This window comes from Diabrotica undecimpunctata, chromosome 1 (genome assembly GCF_040954645.1).
Source record: "Diabrotica undecimpunctata isolate CICGRU chromosome 1, icDiaUnde3, whole genome shotgun sequence".
Taxonomy (NCBI): domain Eukaryota; kingdom Metazoa; phylum Arthropoda; class Insecta; order Coleoptera; family Chrysomelidae; genus Diabrotica; species Diabrotica undecimpunctata.
In genome coordinates, this window is record NC_092803.1 from 110,033,998 (window position 1) to 110,056,726 (window position 22,729).

A 22,729-nucleotide genomic window follows, 5' to 3' on the forward strand; every position below is an offset into this window, starting at 1 on the left:
ACTATTATTTATTGTATGAAATACCTGTTCTAAACCTGAAATTATTGTTTTATCGTCTATCGTTTTAATGTCTTCCAATGTATGAATGTTACTTAAAAGCTTGATTATAAAAGTTGACACACATTTAGCTAATTCATTTTTGATATCAGTTTTTCTAGTTTGGTTTGTATGGGTTAGGAGGTAAGGGTGGAACGACGAAATACAACTAAAACGGGCAGAATGCCTGAGAATCAGGCGGATCGCACAAAGAGAGAGGACTCAGCAGACCAAGGAGGAATACAAAAGCGCCAAACAAGAATTAAACAAAATGATAAAAAGAGCCAAGCGTACCTGTTGGAAGAACCTGTGCGAGGCGCTGGAAAACGATGTATGGGGCCAAGCGTACAAAATAGCCACAAAAACGCTGAGATCCGAGATCCCGTACGATTTGTGCCACGATAAAAGACGGGAAATTGTGTGTACCCTCTTTCCCACAAAACAGATTACACCTTTCATACAGAATGAACAGATCTGTCCGGCAGGCATTAGTACTGCAGAATTCACCAGAGCGGCAGAGTCCATTAAGATAGGTAAATCCCCTGGACCAGATCGTGTGCCACCAGAGGCGATCAAATTAATCACAATTCTAAAACCAGAAACGGTAATACGCATCCTTAGTCAGCTGCTTGTGAGACAAGAGTTTCCCGAAGACCTCAAACGTGCGAGACTGACACTCATACCGAAACCCGGCAAAGATCCGGACGAAGCCAACTCTTATCGGCCGATTTGTCTCTTAGACTGCATGGGGAAATTATACGAAAACATTATTAAAAATCGCCTTGAAGAGGAGTTGAGTGAAAAAGACATCATCTTGACTAGACAGTACGGATTTAGGAAATCAAGGTCAGCGATAGATGCGGTCAAACACATTACAGACACCGTAAAAAACACAAGAAGAAGATGGGCTGTCCTAACAATGTTTGATGTGAAGAACGCGTTTAATTCCGCAAACTGGGCTCACATCATTAATAGACTAGAGATCGCCGAGGTGTCGGCATACCTGGTAAATATCATAAAAAGATATCTAAGTGATAGACACCTACTTGTGGCAAAAAATGTAGAAATCAGTCTGACAGCCGGTGTACCGCAAGGATCCGTACTAGGCCCAACGTTATGGAATGTGTTATATAATGGGGTACTAGACATAGACTACGGTAGAAATAGCATGGCAATAGCCTATGCTGACGATTTAGCCATTTTAACAACGGGTGACAATTATTTGGAAGTCGTCGATGCAGTAAAAAACTGCTTTGAGAAAGTAAATAGGTGGATGATGAATAATGACTTAGAATTGTCGGGTGGAAAGACCGAAGCGGTCATCCTTAAAGCCCCGAGAGACGGACCGGAATTGATCTTCCGGATAGGTAGCAATGAGCTTAAAGCAACCAACTGTGCTAAATATTTAGGTATAGATTTGGACAGAGGCTTGCGTTTCTCAAGCCATCTCTCAAGAGTGACCAAGAAGGCGGAAGCACAGACAGCAGCCATCCAGCGAATAATACCAAACTTAGGGGGGCCAAGCAGCAATAAAAGAAGACTTTACCTACATATTGTGCAGTCGACCCTCCTATATGGAACCCCCGTCTGGATCGATGTCCTTAGATATAAAAAGTATAAAGATTTGTTAACAAGAGCACAGAGAAAACCTCTTCTTAAGGTCACGAGTGCGTACAGAACCACGTCCACGGTGGCCCTACAGACAATCGCGGGTACACTCCCCATTCATCTTCTGGCCAGAGAGCGGCAGTTGCTCTATGAGAACCAAAACGGCCACACCCCACAGACCAGAGCTACCATAAGGGAACAAATGCTTATAGAATGGCAAACGGAATGGGAGGCACAGACGACGAAAGCTCAATGGACCAAAACGCTCATCCCTGATGTGGTGGCGTGGTACCAATGTAAGTTTAAACGAGTGAATTACTACTTTACACAGTTTTTGACTGGACATGGATCTTTCAGGTCTTACACACATACTATCAAAAAATCCAACGATGATAGGTGCTCAACATGTGACGTAAAGGATGACGCGGGGCATTGCATTTTCCAATGTAAAGTCTTCGCACCCGAACAAAATAGGCTGCTGAACAGGCTAGGAGCGATAACGCCCAATAACATAATGCAGATCGCGATGCTTAATAAGCAGAATTTTGAGTACATAATAGACCACATCACAAAGATAATGAAAAGAAAGACCATGATAGAAAAAGCTGAACAAGCAAGATGAGGGAGGTGTCTTCCCGCACCTTACACTTAATCGGCACGTGTTGCGCAATCTTCGAAAATCGCCGCGTAACATAATAACGTAAGTACGTGATAACGCATAAACTGGGCTATGTATTGATAATAAAGGTTCTAAATAAAAGTGATGGCCCTACTAGCCATTAAGCACGTACCCTACTATATTTTCTTTTTTCCTTCTCTCTCTCTCTCTCTCTCTCTCTCTCTCTCTCTCATTAGTCTGCGTACACCATCACTACTCCCGGTTAACAACGACAAGTATTATATTACATCTTCCTCGCCTGTAAGAAAACCGAACCTTCCCTATCTGCTACCCGTTATCAGGATAGCAGCATAGGTAAATTGTACGATAATCTTGGCACAGTCCTAGCACATTCCATCCAGACAGCGCAGGATACTCCCATGTTTCGTTCTCTAAGGAACTCGTCCGGGGGTATTCTGGGTCGAAGAAGGGGTGGTTTTAGTTGGTAGGTGACCGGCCAGGGAGGCATGCGGGGCACGAGGCCCTACACTGGGTAGCGTGCGTTAGCATGTGTCCCCTTCCGGATCGAGTCCAACAGTACTAGGGACACCTTCCCTAGTCCGTTTAGAACGTTTCCACCTCAGTCCAAAAAAAAAAGGGTTGTGAGGGTCCAAATGTGAAGGGAAAAATTGGTTGCTGTACTGTTGATTGAATAGGAGGGGAATTGGCTTTTCTTTTCTTTCCTGTAGGAATATTTTCGCTATCACAATTAGTTTGACGGTGTGTTGGAATTTGAGTTTGTCTCATACTCATATTAGGTCGATTTATAGAAATATTTTTATTATTTACAGGGAGTGTGGGAAATTCTTTATCATAATTTGAAAGAACAGAAAAAGGATTGTGACTAATTTGGCCGGAGAATGAATTTTCACAGTATAATTTTGCTTCTAAAATGGTAGTTTGATGCTCTATCATAATGGTCTTAATTTTCTTCTGCTTTTCATAAAAAGGGCAGTTTTTACATACTGTTACATGGTCAGTATTGTTACAGTGTATGCAAAACTTAGTTTTCTCACATTTATGATCTGAATTTTTAATTTCTCCACATTGTATACAGAAATCCTGTGTACTTTTGCACTGTTTAGAAATATGTCCAAATTTCAGACACCTGTAACATTGTAAAACTTTACCAACAAATTGCTCAACAGAAAAATAAACTCGATTGAAGGCTACGAAACTGGGAAGAATATTTCCCTCAAAAGTAATAACTACAGTTTTCTTATCTACATACTCTGTTGTTGATTCTTTTTGAATCTTACGCTTTGTTCTATATATACTTAAAACTTTAGACGTACATTCAATATTCTCCATTAAATAATTAACATTGCACCGAGTATCTACGTCCCTAACTAACCCTTTTACTTCCAATAAGTGATTTGGTATATATGCTCTTAAATTATGTTCTTTTAATGACTTATTAATAACTAATTCGTTAGCATCTAAACGAGAATTTACTAGAATCTTTATTCGATTCCGACCAATACTCTTAATTTCTTTTATATTACTACGTTTTAATATCTTAAACAGTATATGTCCTACAGTCATTGGGTGCAGCCTACCCAAGTTTTCTTCAATAGTTTTTTCAAGATATACCCAACTATTATTAAAATTGTACTTATCTGATAGCAAATTAAAATGTTTTATCTACATTTTCGTGGGCTGCAAACCATCTTTTTCCTGAGTTGTTTTATCATCAATAATCACATCCATATCTATTTCTTTCGTCGAAGAGAACGTCTTTAGATTTTTGTCAATCCCCAATGGGGATTGCATTTATTTGAAAACACACAATATAGGTATATATAAAAATACACCACAACACAAGTAAAAACTGGAAACTAATTAGCAAGCTGTTGAACCGAAAACGATTAGTACGAATGTCCTTATCGTTTGAAGGTAAAATCGAGACTGTAGAGTATGTTCACTTATGAATTATACGAAACATGTGGTTTCAACATGACGGGTCATCACCGCATCGTACAATACATCTTAGGCGTATGCTAAATAATAAATACAGCGACAGTTGGATCGGATACAGTGGTAGAGACTATTTTTTTTTGAGTACGTCAAGAATGTGGGTGACACAATATCACCGAAACTTTTCAATCAGGCTCTGGAAGATATTTTTATAAGATTAGAATGGTAAGAAAAAGGTATAAAAATGTTATGGACAACGCTTGAACCATCTAAGGTAAGCTGATGACATCGCATTGATAACCGATAAAAAGGAAGAATTATTTGAAATGATGAAAGATCTTTACATAAAAGCTGGAAAGATAGGCCTTAATATGAATTACAGCAAGACCAAAACCATAACCAATACAGATGAAGACACCACAATGAGGATATGACAAGATGGAATAGAACAAGTTCAGGATTATATATATATATATATATATATATATATATATATATATATATATATATATCTGGGTCAAACTATAAAACTTAACAAAGAAAACCAAACAGCAGAGATTGGCAAACTAAGCTACATTCTAAAAAACAAAAGATATCCACAGCATCTAAAGAACAAAGTATACAATCAATGCGTACTCCCTGTTCTCACTTATGGTTCCCAAACGTGGACATTTACAAAAGCAAACATGGACAAAATCATAAAAACCCAAAGAGCAATGGAAATACAAATATTGCACATAAGACTAATGGATAAAAAGAGAAACGAGTGGATAAGAGAGAAAACAAAAGTGAGAGCGGTTAGACAAGAAGTTGCAAAATTGAAATGGAGATTTCCCGGACACAATATAAGACAAAAAGAAGACCGAATGAACAAAATTCTTATAAGTTGGAGACCTTGGGATTATAAATGAAGCAGAGGAAGGCCCCAAATGAGATGGGCAGATGATTTCAAGAGACACGTGGGCTCTAGGTGGATGACTGTAGCGACAGACAGAGAAGAATAGAAAAGGATCGGGGAGGCCTATGTCCAAAAATGGACCGAAGAAGGCTAATTACATAGATAGACATCAAGAATATAATATGTGAAGATAAGCCCATAACACAGGATATTAAGAAAATTTGTATATAAAATGTCTTTGACAGTGTTCGACCTGAAATGTTATAGGGCGTTCAGTTTTCTTTATCAACCGTATACAACTTTGTGTTAAACATATTGGACAACTTGTTCAACGTTTATTAACATAGCTTATAATGCATTTATTGATATGCCGTATCGATTAGGTAAAGATTACATTGTAACAATAAGTAAATTCAAATTCAGAAATAAATTCAAATAATTTTTAATAGAATACTTTTTTAGTTTTTGATATTTTAATTCTTATTTATAAAATTAATGTAAAATAATACGATAAAATGCAACCTTTTGAAATACAATATAATCTGATATAAATTATTATCAAAATAAAAAAATGACTAAAAATGATCAAACAAAGGAGTTTAAGAACAATTTTATTACACCAGTGCAATGAAGGTTAAATTTTTCAGTAAATATAAAGCAATTTTGCATAAGCATAGAAAAATTATCAAAACGCATAGTTACAATATTCTTTATAAAAAGTGGTTTATAAAATAATTTCTTTTTATGACAGTTTGACTACAGATTGGAAGTCGTGATCAACTTCAAGTTTCAAATCGGTGTCGTTATAGATCGCTGTTTGGACTAAACTCCAAATAAAACAAAAGAGTGTTATTATTAAAAACTTTTTCCATATATATGTTTAACAAAAATATGTTTTATTGTACTGTAATAAGTTTTCAGTTAGCATGTTGGTTACTATAATATTAATGTAAGATAAGAAGTAATTTAGTAATTAGTTACGCGTTCAATCATATTGGGACGCGCATTCTCTCGAGAAACAGCATAAATATTAAAACTGCTGTTTGCCAATTAATTAAGCATTGACTTATCATATTTCTGTACAAGCATAATCTTATCCATTTTTTGTTTACTATAAAACTACATCTGATAAAAACCAATATATCATCTTACTATGCATTACATCCTCAGACAATTTTCTTCCTATATACGGCACCGATGGATACAGTCTTAGGGTTTCTTTTATGACTAACTCCAAATATTTCATTTCGTTTAATTGTGCTACAGTCGGTTTTGCATTTTTTAAATCATTGGTAAAAATGGTTTGCTGTTCAATATATACTTCTTTCTAAAAAATTCATGACTGTCAAAATAAATTGATTAAAAATATTGATCTACTTTCTAAGCTGTAAAAAATTATTAAAACTGACAGACTGGCGCCAATTTAACAAGTCCTGCCCAACCAAAAATAAAGGCTATTTTTGTTTTTTTATTGATTACATTATAATATTCCATCCAAAGCTTAGGTGCAAAAAAAGTCATGAAAAATAAACATAAATATTTAACAAGCAAAAAACTGTTGGAGAAAGAGAGAGAGATCATACAACGAAAGACTAAATGGCGAATAGTCAAGGTAGGCTTACACAGGTACAAGAAATTAAAACCAATAAATCCCAGATATGAAGAATTACCAAAAATTAGAAATGAGAAAAAGTGGAATTCGTTAAATACGAATCAAAGAAATAAAGCATAAGGGTGAAGGGTGAAAAAAGGATAAAATAAAAATCGGAAAGTGGATGTAAAATATATGCTAGTAGGTAAAAAATGCAAGAAATATCTCAGCAGATAAAAAAATAGGAATTAGACATCTTACCTCTTTACAAAATTAAATTGTAAAAATATGGGGAAAATAGAAACTTTTATGATCGGCAGAAAACTGACAAAATTATAGATTTTAGGGCTATAAAGAGAATAATTTTACATATCAAAACAAAGAACAAGGGATCAGCCTATTAAACACAGCCTCAAAGCTATTTACAAAAATTTTAAGAAAAAAGGTGTCACAAAGTGACATTATTCAAGATCAGCAAGAATCCCGAAATAAAACATCCATCGCAGATGCAGCAATATTCATTATCAGAAAAATTACCGAAAAACTATTGAATATAATAAAGTTGCCTCTATGTGCTTTATTGACCTTACGCGAGCTTTTGATAGGGTAAGGTATGCCGATATTCTAAAACTATTAAAGGACAGAAACTTACACCAATAAAAAAATTAAAATTATTTGACAATTATTACTCAATAGGAATTAGGTAAAATGATAGCCTCAGCTCGCTCCTCTTTACCGTTCTTGTGAAACATATCATCAAAGAAGTAAAAACCGCAGGAAGAGGTTACAGAATGAACAATACAGAATTTAAAATAATTTGTATGCTTGTGATACGGTATTATCTAAAGATAAGGATAAAATACAGAGATTACTTACTAAACAGGATTGAAATAGTAGCAAAATAATTAAATATGATTATCTATATCCTGAAAACGCAGTATATGACACTAAAAAGAGAAAACAGAAGATGTAAGTTAGCCATTTGTATATTAATAAAAGTGTGGAACAAGTCATTTTTTAACACAGTTTATTTACTGCAATCTGTTATCAATATAACACTAAATACTATGTTTAAAAGATATAGAAAAACACACAGTTGGTGATACACCCAGTGCTGAGCTTACATTAGTAAATTAATTTCTGACTTTTATACAAATAAGTAAATTCTATCTATTTTCTAGCGGTAGAGAGATCTAGAGGATCTAAGTTGTTTAGTTTTTTAAACAGTGGTGGGGTCAGGAGGTCGTTGGCGAGTGAATTTAAATAAGATGGTTGTCTCCGTAAGTACAACTACTTCAGTGACTATTATCTTTAACAGTTTCCGCATTCAGGTCATGATGAATAACATAGTTTGGCACATGGGGCATTGCAGACATCACGAAGCACTTCGGATGGGAATCTTTGTAGTCTATGCATATATGTATTACTGGCAATTCTATTCATTCCAATTGTGCCCATCATCGAAAGGTCGTTAAAAAACCTATCCTCAAAATATAGTGCAGCCCAAAGGCTATACCAAAAACTTGTAACTAGCCTTCAAGAGAGAGGCACCAAGCTTTTACAAAACTCGCTGTTATACTATGCTAAACACAGGGACCGAAGGTTCAAAAAATTATTTATAAATCTGTTGATAGCGGGCAAAGCCACATCCAATTTAGACGCAGAACTACCTTGTAGGTAGTACCTTGCCAAAATTTAAAAACTTTTTCATTCCTCCTTTTTCCAGACTGGAGAGGCCAAAGTAGGTTCAAATTCAAACGCTCTTTGGTCTTCACACGACCTGAAGTTGGTGAAAAGTGGTTACAGTTCAAGTTTTCTGGAAACACGAATTCAAAGTTATTTACTAAGTGAAATCAGTCTTTAGCTGCAGCAGCCTTTGCTACCGAGATTACGTGACCCTTCTGTATTCTGGTAGAAGAGAAATACCACTATGCCAGGTTTGGCTTTAATAGCTAAAAAATACATGTCGTTGATCGAAAGTTCGGTTAAACAATATTGTGTCGGATGAGAGAAGCGGCTCAACCGATTAACATATATATGAACGAGTTTTCCCCAACAGTATTCATGAAAAGCTCTGGCCAACATAATACCAAATCTATTTTATATAAAATAACCTTCTTGTAACCTTGTAACCTATGTTTTAATTTTTCTACTTATAAAATTATAACTAATACTTATCACTTTTACTTATCATATCATATTTACGCTATATTATAAATAATAAATATATGTAATCCATAAAACAAAACTCATTAAAACTTTGATCTCTACATATATTTTTGTTATTAAATTAAAATTTTAATTCTTAACTTTTATATTCTATGTTACATTGCGATTCGGAATTTATTATGATACCACCATGTAAAATTTGCTGGTAAAAGTTGCTGTTTATATATCGATTATCTTGGTATCGATATATTCGTTAGATAGTATCGATATCGATAATATTGATATCGATTCGAATGGATAATCGCGAACTAAAGGGAATGTAAATGTAACATTGTAACCTATTGTGTATTGGCTATTGTTAAAAAAAACAGAACACCGGTTTTTGAAATCCCCTTTTTTTGGCCGGTTAGAACCGCCAGGTTAAACCGTAACTAGAAAAAACGGTATAACCGAAAACCGACGTTTTATCAACAATCGCCGCCCCTACTCTAGAACTGGAAACAAGGCTGATGCCTCCAAGATCTAGGCCAAGTAATCCTAAACTGAATATTTTATGTACCGTTTATTGAAAATAACATATGCAGGTTATATTATAAAGTATTTATTTTTATTTCATGAATTTTAACGACTTCTCGATTGGAAATGGAAACCTCAAAAACCAAAAACATAATTTTTATTACAATTGATTGTGGTGTTTTCTAATGTAAAATATTTAGAGAACCCATAGTCTAATTATAAAAGTGTAATTACCTGTATTTTGGGATTAGCTGCTAACGAATACAGTGCAAAACTTACAGCTGATGCAGTTGTATCATGGCCCTAAAAAAAATATGTACTTAATACCAAAATTATTCCGAAATAAGGGTGAAGATTTATGTTATTCATTCTTGTTTATATTATTATTAGAACGGCGAGGCTGAGGGCACTGATACACTTTCGGTCTAGAAGTTATCATTGCTTAGACGTTCTAGATGAGTGTCGGGATCGTTCAAGGAGGTTAGGTACCGTTCGCGTCATAAAAAACTGGTACAACTCTTATAACCGAAAATCGTGTTTTTCAAGTTGTGTAAGTTGATCTTGTCACATATGTCATTTCAATTTCTAGGGCAACGTTGCCAGTTCAACGAAATATTGTATCAAATCAGCTAAAAGGACGACAGACACAATATAAAATTACAGTAGATGCATTCCAATATTCCCTGTGCCAATTCGCTACGTTTAAAGATCCTTTAAATATTTTAGGCATTAACTCAACCCTCTCTCTGGTTATTAAATTTATTAGATACGGTTTTTTGAAAAAACTTTAAATATTTTTGAACATTCATTTTTATTTAAATTTAGTGCAATTCAGTTATCTGTGATGGTAACAACGAATTGATTCACGAACAAATCTAAACACAGGTTTACATTGGGAAAAAAACCAAGTACCAGTTTGTACCAAGTACCAAGTGTACCAGTTTTATATGACGGGAACTGTACATGCGAAAGCTCCAAAAAAAAACAGAAAGGAAAGGAACCTATTTTCACACAGTGAAAATTGGTGCCATTCTTTAAAAATATTTAAATTTTAAAACAAAAATTTGAAATGGGAAATTCATAACACAAAACGAAAGACTAAATGAGAAGGTCGATAAACTATAAAAAGAAATGAAAATATATTATATGCACTTTTAAATAAATCTCTAAATATAATAAGCATGTGTAGAAAGAGCACAAATAATAAGTGAAAACATGTAATAAATTATTTAAAAAATTATATTTAATATAGCTAAATATCCTATAAATATTTAATGTTTATGTAAATGATATACTACCTAAATTTTGCGACAGTGCATGTAAAAGAAAAACCCCTTCAGGGTCTCGTCGACAAGCTTGACACTGAGTCGGACCTCCCTGCCCTTCAAAACACCGATATGGCCAGTACCAGTTAAACTTTCCCCTTTTATACTAGGACATCGGCGTGAAATGGTCCTTTGGAACCTTTCAGATTTTGAGACTTGCGCCGATGTCGTTCTTCTGCCGATTCACAGTCGCTCACCATAACATATCAGCTTCTGTTTATTGCACTTCTCTACTGTTCCCCTACATCACGTGCTCCATCCAACTCCCACTCATATGTAAGATCACCCCCAAGTACGTGACGTACTTCTTAGGAGTTAACAATACATGCAGACAATCGGACACCATTCCATCTCTCTTTCTCGGGCCTTTAAGAAGTACCGCCTTAATATTTTCCACCGCGAGACTCAAACCATGGTCATTTATTGAGCCTTAGATCAGGATATGATAGGGAGCCATATATATACAAAACCCGCAACAGGAGTTCCTTCCTGTTTCGCCCTACTACCGGCACCGCGAAATCATCAGCAAATGCGAAGTAGGTAACTTCTTCTCCGAATTTGCAATCCATGATGCGATCATATGTCAGGTATCACATTACCGGGTAAAGGATGGATCCTTGGGACACACCAGTCGTAACGGATATGATCACGCCTCTCTAAACCTCGATTTTCTTCTCGGGCAGATAATCCGAGACGATATTTATCAAATATACTCCCCCCTCCCCTCCATCGCCCAAAATATCACCATCACCGCGTCTACCGTACTCTTACCACTGCAAAATTCATAAAATCTATAATGCTTTGAGGACAATCCCCCAGACCTCTGTATCACCCCTTCGATTCTCTCACGCAACATTCTCTCATACACGTTTTTTGTGCTCGACAAAAGACAAATAGGCCGAAAATTTCCGGCCCCTTTAGGAAGAAGTACGAGCCTCGAGATTTTCCAAGGTTCCTGAAACACCCGTGCCTTAAACAGGACATGGATAGGATCAGGAGCCAGGAGCCAAGACAGGACCAGGAGCTTTAAGGGATACCACCGCCACCTCGAGTTCCTCTGGAGGGAAGGGTATACATTGCTCTGTATTCACATCCCTTCACATCACACTGCTAGACTTGCGTGAATCTTCTTGTACATTTAAATTTATGTTTAAAATAGATAACGGTTGAATTTAAAAGTAGAAGTACCCCAGTGTTTTCTATAATTTTTAAAATAAGGATACAAACAATTTTATTCCATATTCATAATAGACCTCACATGATATAGTTCGTTGAGATCAGGTTGTTAAGCAGATTTTGTAAATTGAAAAAATATACAGGGTGTTTCAATAAAAATAAATCTTATGACCTATACTAGGCTTGCGTGAATCACCCTAAATATTTATGCATATAAGTGATGGATTCGATCGTTACTTGATGAAAGCTCATTTTATTTCACAATCAAACACTAAAAACTTTTGTTTTCAATACTTCCACAAAATTTATTATATGTAATTTATTATCACTACAGCTATTTCGGCAGAGTGCCTGTCACAAGTGAGCTATTTTTGCTATGCATTTACATTTTATAGTCTTTGTCTGAATAAGCTTTGGAGGAGAGAACTTTTTGTCTCAATTTGGTCATTCAGAATTTATCTATATTTTTTAATTTGTTACATTCCATAAATTCTAATAAAGTTAGCTTAAGGTTTTTGTTTTAAGTGTGAAGAATTTGAAATTGGTTACCAAAATAATGATTATGCTCTGGAAGGTGAAGTGCGCACGTAGAATATCATTTGCATAAATGATATAATCTTCAAAGCTATTCGTTATTCTGAAAAATCAATAGATTCATATTTTAAACTCAAAAGTGTCTACAATCTCGGTCAAACATTTTGTATAAATAAGTATATTATTTATTTACAAGAGTGACTGCTAATCAAGCAATACATTCAATTCAATACTTAAAAATCCATAAATATGGAGTAAAGCTCTTCAGATTATGTAGCGATAGTGGATATACTTGGAAGATGCGAATATAGGCCGGAAAGGAAAAATAATGAAGGCAACGCTTCTGTTCCAACAGATATTTTACTGAACGACAACACTTATTATATTGTTAAACACGAGCTAGCCGACGTAAAAATCCCATAGACGTTATACAAAAAATAAAAAAGGGCAATCTATTTGGACAAAGAAACAAAATAGGTGTCTGTGTTATGAAATGAAAAGATAAAAAAGCTGTTCTTCTTCTTTCCACTACATATACTACTCAAATTGTAGCTGTACAGAGACGTAGAGTATTGTTCATAAACCGAAGGAAAAAATGGAATATTAGCAGCAAAGTCTTGAATTGATCAATCTGATCAGATGTCGAACTAGAATTTACCGTTAAGAAAATCAATAAAATGCTATAGAAAGCTAGTAGGAGAATTTATTTTGGGAACTACTTTTATGAATTCTCATACAATATATTATAACTAGCTTGCCAATAATAAAATTAAAAGTAAAGAGGTTTGAGAACAACTAGTAAGATCCCTTCTTATTTATGAAGAGCCAGTTCATGAAAAGGAAACTCGGCAATTGCAAACACCAACAAGAAAGCCAGTCAACCTTAACAAATTAATTAAAAAAGGTGGCTTTTAACAAAGCCAGAAAGTATTTTAACGTTGTTAAACAAAAAAATGGGAAGAAATAACAACAAAATTATTTAAAAAACTTGTAACTTATGCGAGAGCAAGCCCCATCTGTGCTTAAAATGTTATAACTTACATGCAAGATACTTCTATAAAAAAACATTTTTATGTACTGTATGGATCTTGTGTTTTTCTTATTTGTTGTTACTGTTTTATGTTTGCAATAAAAACAATTAAAATTAAAATTTATTTGAGTTTTTTAAAATATTTTATTAGTAATATCATAGCGGTCGTAACACGTGGCAAAAGCTACTCTAAATATGGCCGAACGAAATCGGTATGATAGAAGCCCTATACTGTATGCAATTGATTACAGAAAAATATTAGGACCTAGGAAAAGACATCCTTATAGCAACTGTTATATATTAATAGTTATTTAATCAACAAGTGTATTAATAAGGGCGATTAACAATTGAGATATTTTAACGCGTGAGCGAAGCGAGCGCATTAATGTTCGAAATTGTTAATCGCCATTTTAATTCACAAGTTCGTTACAAAACTTTTCCGTCGACCGTACTTTTCAGAAATAAAGAAATCTTAGTTTAAATATTTATTTACTTAACGATAAACAACACTTTTTTCAGCTCTCATTGACTTTATTCAAAGTTTCCTAAGTGGTAGTTTTATTATAGTATTAATATTCGAAATGGTACAATTACTGAAATTTACGGAAGATATTGATAAATGATTATCTGCTATATAGCGTTTTGACAAATTTATATTAAAGTCTTCTTGGACCTCTGTAAATTCTGTGATAGAAGAAGTTAAATTCTGGTGGAGTTAAATTAAACTCTTCGTCAATATCCATCCATTGATTTTTCAAATACACAGAATTTTAAACAATAAAGTAAATAACGACATACAATGACAGATAGTACTAACAGCGGCTACTTTATTTTAAATTAATTTTTTAGTGGGAATATAAATAGGTATATGTTTGGTTGCCTACACCACAGGTCACTGCCAATCACAGAGCGTTTATAATTAATTTATGCAAGCAATGTATGTTGTGTTGCCTATAATGAAATCGTTCATTAATAGAAAATCATTAATTAATAGGGGTCATTAATCAATGATTTTGAGGGTGTTAAAATTGATCATAAATGGACGGTCGACGGAAAAATAAATATTAATGAAGGTATGACAACATTAATTTTTTTATCTGCTTTTTAATTGTCATAATATTAGACTCAGATAGTAAATGCAGGACAATTATTATTCCATGTGGCAGAAGATCAAGAAGCCTTCGAAATGGTTTCTTGATCGCCAACGTCGGATAATTCTGATATGGCACGTAAAGAAAAAGATGTATTTAAATGTCAGACTTCATTGTAAAATTAAATTAAATAGTATTTGTATTAATGTTATTGATTATGTAGACATTACTGAAATTAGCAGGTTAATTAATTAAAAAATTAATATAATAATATAAAATAAAATATATATATATATATATATATATATATATATATATATATATATATTTATATATAATAAAGTTTTATTTTGGGTTTGCAGTCATTAATAGTGCAGGAAAGTGAAACTCTTTGTTCTTTATCTAGCTTTCGCAAAATTTATTTGCTTCTTCAGGATATGCTAAAATATGGTATCAGTAAATACAATGAAATTAAAATTAAATAGCATTGTATAAAACTAGTATAAAAACTTACAACATGAGGTTAATTCATTAAATTTTCAAATTTACAAAACATTAAAACTTAACTTATTAAAATTATCTAGTTATGTAAGTACAATATTTTAATTTTATTTAATTTTGTACAAAATTATTATGACATTGGTTATGTTGATGTTTGATTTATGTCAGAAAGACACTCGTTCCTGTTTATTATATATAAGTTTTATAATATATATATATATATATATATATATATATATATATATATATATATATATATATATATATATATATATGTTATTGTGATTTTTAAAGTCTTGGTGCGCCAAGCAATAATTAGCTAATTAATTTTTTTGATTAATTAAAATTATTTCAATGATGTGATTATGACTCTATCACAATTTTTAATTCTTTTATCTCAGGGTTAAAATTCGTGCTTCAATATCTATGCTATTACATGTGAAAGGTAAGGTCCAGAGAATACCGGAATAATAAAAAACACATATGATCTAACACTATATATTGAAAAAAAAATAATGAAATAATTCACACTCAAAAGTTTTCAATAAACAAATCTCATATAAGGATTCTCAAAATTTTGTTCTCCGTACGTGAACAATCAAAATTAATGGTACAAACAATATTAATTGAAAACTCAAAATCCAAACTATTCTAACTCTCCTAATCAAAATATTTATATCCTTTCTAAATTACGTGTAAAAATTGTGTTATCAATAAAAGAAAAAAAAAATTTCAGAAAAACAAAAAATATCTCTCTCTGATGATGAGTGGTCCAAATCCTTGTTCCTTGTAGACTGTATTATCTCCTCTCAACCGCTCCCTATGTAATATTTTCTATAATTCTTAAAACTAACAAAAACCACTTTCTAAAATCTCTTCTATTTGTCTCTAATCACTGCATTAATGTATTTTGGAAAACCCGTTTCAATTGTCTTTGGATTTCACTTAAAATTATGCGGGTCACTCAAGTATAACAAAGAAATAATTTATGTATAGCTTACATTTTGTTTAGTACAGGTAATTCAAGAAATTAATAACTCTCCTTCTTCGAAATGTTTGTTGGATATTATCCTACTTATCTGAATTATTTTAATGTTATTGAATTTTGAAATATTTTTAAACAAACCAATATTTTTCTCGATTTTACATATCATAACAATATATATATATATATATATATATATATATATATATATATATATATATATATATATATATATATATATATATATATTGTGACGATTAGGGTTTATAGAAAATAATTTATAAGTTATATACTACATAATATTAGATATTTGGTTGTTTTAAATAAGTTATATACTAGAGAATTTAATAAAAATATATTTATGTGAGGGCATTTTTAATAAATTAGCATATGATAATTGTAAAAAGTTGTATTTTAATATTGTAAATATATATAAGTGAGCCATGTGCTTAGGCAACCAAAAATACTCTCGGAGATTGACAGATATTTATACTCTGAAGTGACGTTTAAGAATATTTACGAATATAAAGTGGGTTATAATAATATATTGTTTGAAATGTGTATTTTATTAAATTAGAATGTTAAGTTACTAATTTAATTATATATTCTGATCTGAAAAGCCTAAATGTAAACAAAATTATTAATAGAAAAGAATGGAATTCTCTGGATCTCCGGAGATGGCCATGTTTGCGAAATGGTTTGTTCCAGAAAATTCATACAAGTATGAAATAGAACAAATTGGAACATGATCTCTTACGAGATGGTTCTAGAATGTCCAAAAGATATAAATACCCGTGATTTGGATTCAAGATGGCAGTTTTTGAAAGTTTTTAGTCAGAAAAGTTTTAGATAGTGCAGTCAGAAGAGTTTTAGGCAGTTTTTAGCAGTTTTTGGAAGTTTTAGTCAGAAGTCAGGCCAGTTTATTATGAAAGTTAGTTAGAGTCAGTGAATCAAGTACAAATAGTCCAATAGTTTAATATAGTGAGTTAAATGAAGATTAAAAATTATGCATATAATTTAATGCACATTTATAATTATACACAAATAATTATTGAAGATAAAAAAAGGTATATTGGAAGAAATTAAATTATATTATGGTTGGAGATTAGTATAAATCAACTTATAATAATTGGATATTGGTATATTGAAAAGAAGAATAAATATAAATGCTGTTTGCTGGTTTGGTTGGTGGTGTATAGATGCTGGTGAAGAAAACTATATCTTAAATAGGTAGAAGCAGATAATTGAAAAAAGTAATTTCACAAAAACAAGGATAACCAAAGTACGAAGACTTTCAGTGGTGATTAGAATATATATAGTGGAAAACAGTTCATTTAGGCATTCAGTGAAAGAAAGGTACAAAATTTTGTTAATATAATTTAGTTAATGTCATAACAATTTCAATTTTGAAGATAGTTTGTTTAAATTTAACATTGTCTATAGAATTTAATTAGTTTTATAAGAACATCAATTTAAAGATAGTTTATTTTAAATTTACATTGGCTAGGTTAGATATATATGTGTGTTTCATAATAGTTATAATAAAGATAATTTAAAAAAGTACTTACAAGCTAATTCTTTGAGAACCGCGATAAAAACCCTATATATTATATTATTAAAAATACTCATTGCTCATCATTCAAACAAAAAACACATCATAACAATTTGGCACCCAACGCGGTGGCTCTCTATTTAAAAGAATTAGTTTGGGAAGATAAGTGCTCTCATATAATTAAATTAATTATCAGTAGAAAGAAAAAGTATAGATTTTAATTTTAATTATATTTGAACAAGTAAAGTCTCAAAATGTCTCAAGGAAAGAAAGGTACAAGAAGCAAAAAGAATGAAGAAGATGTAGAAGTAGAAACACAACCTATACAAGAGGAGAGTTTAGTTCAAGTTCCACAAGATACTGCAGAAATGAATCCAGAAAGAGAGGAAAATGTCAATATGGCAGCTTTGATGTCATTAATGATGCAGATGAACAAGACAATGGAAGAGAATTCAAAAGAAATCAAAGAAGACATGAAAAAAATGGAACAGAAAATGGAAGAGAATACGAAAAAATTGGAAGAGAATTCAAAAGAAGTCAAAGAAGACATGAAAAAAATGGAACAGAAATTGGAAGAGAATTATAGAAAATTAGAAAAGAAAATAGAAGATAATAATAATAAAATTGTAAAACAAATGGATAAAAAACTTGAAGCTGCAGAGAAAAAAGTAGCAAATGAAATAAAAAGTATACGGAATGACTACAAGAAAAGGATAGACAATGAGAGGACAGAAGTAAAGAGGATTATTCAAGATAATAAGATAGATATAGAACAGAAAATAGAGTTACAGAAATGTAACTTAGAAGTAAAAATTAACGAAGACAGGAGAAACACAGAAGAAAAATTAGACGATATACAACAAAATATCCAAATAAATTGTAATCAAATAAGAAATGTGGAACAGAGAATAGATGATATTTCACAAATGAGAGACATAGGGAGACCTTACTTAAATTTAACAAATGAGACTGGGATTAAATTCTCTGGTAATATAAAAAATTTGCATCCTAGAGTATACATAAATAGTTTAAAACATAAATTAAGATTTGTGAATAATATTAATGATATTAAAGATTATATTAGAATGACATTAAATGACAATGCAGCAACTTGGTTTGCTAGTATTGAAAATGATTTAGATAACTTTCAAACATTTGAAAATAAATTTTTAAATTATTATTGGGGTGAATTAGAGCAAGCAAAGTTTAGAGAAATTCTATATTTTGGAAAGTATAATCAAAATTTAAAATCAAATATGGTAGATTTCATTATTTTGAATCAATTTGACATCATACTTGTTGAATTTTGTACATATGGAAATTGTTTGGTACCCTAAAAATCATAATTTGGGGTTAGATACTATAATTGCTATAAAAAGTCTTTCTAATATAATAAAGTGGAAAAACTTACCAATTTATATTGATGAAGTTATTTTGAATGGAAATAATTCCTAGATTTGTCTATAAATAAACAGAACACCATATCTATTATATTTTTAATTAAGGTTATATTTTATTCTCTGATATCGCATCCATTGCTCCATTTGACATGACAGTTTGACCATAGAATAGCCGAACTGTGCTCCGTTGTTCTCTGTTTTGACATAGACAGCGAACAGGGATGTATTTAACACATTTTAAATAAAAAAAAAATTGATTTATTAAATTTAATAAGGTATGAGAAAATTAATATTTAAAAAAATAATAAGTAAATTATTTATTTTAAATATTATTTTTGGGGTATTGTGACGATTAGGGTTTATAGAAAATAATTTATAAGTTATATACTACATAATATTAGATATTTGGTTGTTTTAAATAAGTTATATACTAGAGAATTTAATAAAAATATATTTATGTGAGGGCATTTTTAATAAATTAGCATATGATAATTGTAAAAAGTTGTATTTTAATATTGTAAATATATATAAGTGAGCCATGTGCTTAGGCAACCAAAAATACTCTCGGAGATTGACAGATATTTATACTCTGAAGTGACGTTTAAGAATATTTACGAATATAAAGTGGGTTATAATAATATATTGTTTGAAATGTGTATTTTATTAAATTAGAATGTTAAGTTACTAATTTAATTATATATTCTGATCTGAAAAGCCTAAATGTAAACAAAATTATTAATAGAAAAGAATGGAATTCTCTGGATCTCCGGAGATGGCCATGTTTGCGAAATGGTTTGTTCCAGAAAATTCATACAAGTATGAAATAGAACAAATTGGAACATGATCTCTTACGAGATGGTTCTAGAATGTCCAAAAGATATAAATACCCATGATTTGGATTCAAGATGGCAGTTTTTGAAAGTTTTTAGTCAGAAAAGTTTTAGATAGTGCAGTCAGAAGAGTTTTAGGCAGTTTTTAGCAGTTTTTGGAAGTTTTAGTCAGAAGTCAGGCCAGTTTATTATGAAAGTTAGTTAGAGTCAGTGAATCAAGTACAAATAGTCCAATAGTTTAATATAGTGAGTTAAATGAAGATTAAAAATTATGCATTTAATTTAATGCACATTTATAATTATACACAAATAATTATTGAAGATAAAAAAAGGTATATTGGAAGAAATTAAATTATATTATGGTTGGAGATTAGTATAAATCAACTTATAATAATTGGATATTGGTATATTGAAAAGAAGAATAAATATAAATGCTGTTTGCTGGTTTGGTTGGTGGTGTATAGATGCTGGTGAAGAAAACTATATCTTAAATAGGTAGAAGCAGATAATTGAAAAAAGTAATTTCACAAAAACAAGGATAACCAAAGTACGAAGACTTTCAGTGGTGATTAGAATATATATAGTGGAAAACAGTTCATTTAGGCATTCAGTGAAAGAAAGGTACAAAATTTTGTTAATATAATTTAGTTAATGTCATAACAATTTCAATTTTGAAGATAGTTTGTTTAAATTTAACATTGTCTATAGAATTTAATTAGTTTTATAAGAACATCAATTTAAAGATAGTTTATTTTAAATTTACATTGGCTAGGTTAGATATATATGTGTGTTTCATAATAGTTATAATAAAGATAATTTAAAAAAGTACTTACAAGCTAATTCTTTGAGAACCGCGATAAAAACCCTATATATTATATTATTAAAAATACTCATTGCTCATCATTCAAACAAATAACACATCATAACAATATATATATATATATATATATATATATATATATATATATATATATATATATATATATTAGAAGTGATTATTTCGACCAAAAAATAATTTATAAATACGTTCCAATTATCGGGTAAAGTGGTCTGCAATGAAAATCTTTCTTTTTTTTTGAGATACTCAATATTTCGCCATTTAGTTAATAGCTTCCTCAGGAGTAAACTAAAACAATTTGAACATTACAAAAAATGGCGTACAAATACATTTTAAAACACTCACAGAATTTAAAAGATTTCGCAAATAAAAACTGACATTGAAGTATTTGAAATATTGAATGTCAAGATTAAATTATCTTAAGCACGTTCGTTACAGCTATACGATAAAAAATTAAAATTATTTCAAATGTAAAAATAAAAATAACAATAAAAGAAACGTTAGAAGAATGATATTTCTTTGATGAATTATTAAGGTTAGTTGTTATTAAGATGAATGTTAGCTATTTTGAATATTTATAAATTTTGTTCAATATGTTACAATATATGTTACTTAACTGTCCAGTGTCAGTATTTTTGTTAATGTATTACATTAAAAAAAAAGAAAAACAATTGAAATTATAAAACGGACACATTTATATATATATATATATATATATATATATATATATATATATATACATATATATATCTATATATAGTTAAAAAATAACAAACACTTGGCATAACTCATAAATAGTTATCAATTCAGAAAAAACTTACTCATCTTTTGAATACGGTATACGTCAGAAAAAATTAAAACAGCGTAATGTCAAAGTTGCTGCATCATAAATCTGAAAAAAGGATGGTCACGGTTAACACGTTCAACGGATGAAGCGACATCTTAGACACTAGACTATAGAGCTGCTCATCTCGAGGGTAGTTAAGTACTACTACGGGTTCTCAAACTTGCAAATATACATTCAGAAAACTTGGATATAGAGTCTAGCGAAGACGACGATCAAGAGACCCAAAATAAAAACTTATGGCAGTAGTCAAAAAATGTAAACTTTTAAAACAAAATAACGATCCCAATTCTCAAAGCTCATAATACCAAAGCGCACGATACCAAAACCATCTACAATATCCGTATATGGCGTTAAAAACTTTAAAGATATAGTCAATAACTTTGCCTAATATGTGAAGAAAGAAACCTACTATACCAGAACTCTGCCAAACGACACTGTTAAGATTACAACATATATAATAGATACATATCGTAAACTAAAAAAACATATACGGGAAGAAGAAATTGTTCTGCACACTTACCAAATAAGGGAATAACGTGCCTACATAGTGATAAAAAACATATCTATCACTCTATTCCAACAACAGATTAAAAAAAAAAACTAGAAAAAACCGGCCATAAAGTGCACAATATAACTAACATTCGACAAAGACAAACAAAGGAACCCTTATCTTTATTTTTATAGACCTTGAACTCAACAATAACAACAAAGACATATTTAATCTAGAAGTTACACCAGTAAATACATGCGATGTCAAGCATTCGGCCATAGTAAAACATATTGCATTAAACCGCACCACTACGTCAAACGTGGAGCACAACATGATACAACAGACTTAAAAAATCTAGAAACTCTCCAGCTAAGTGTGCAAACAAAATCAGCCTGCTAACTATAAGGGCTGTGTAGTTTACAGGGAACTTAAAGAAAACAGATCTATGCAGAAGAGAGGAAACTAGCAGCCTCAAAGAACAACATTCAACAGCCCACATGTATGTACTAAAACAAATCAGCTAAACAGCACTCTACAAAAACATCAAAGAACATTCACAAACGTGACAGCACGTCAAACCAACCACGATTCAGAACCTAAAACTAATATAGAACAACAACTATTAACATTTCTAAACGAGTTCAAAAACATAATCTCGCAACTAATGAGTCAAAGTGGTATGATATTAAACTTACTAACACAAGTTATTCACCAAAACAATTTTTAAATATACTTAC

General features: G+C 31.4%; 1 protein-coding gene across 1 annotated transcript in view; it reads right to left on the reverse strand.

Annotated features, from left to right (window-relative positions):
• LOC140452312 (cytochrome P450 4V2-like) overlaps positions 1–22,729 on the reverse strand; it is a 167,834-nt gene that overhangs the window by 49,619 nt on the left and 95,486 nt on the right. Inside the window, exons 5-6 of the mRNA XM_072546495.1 lie at positions 9,628–9,696; positions 6,270–6,444 (exon numbers count right to left, since the gene is read on the reverse strand). Of these exons, the coding sequence (XP_072402596.1) occupies positions 6,270–6,444; positions 9,628–9,696 (244 nt within the window). The remainder of the gene's footprint in view (positions 1–6,269; positions 6,445–9,627; positions 9,697–22,729) is intronic.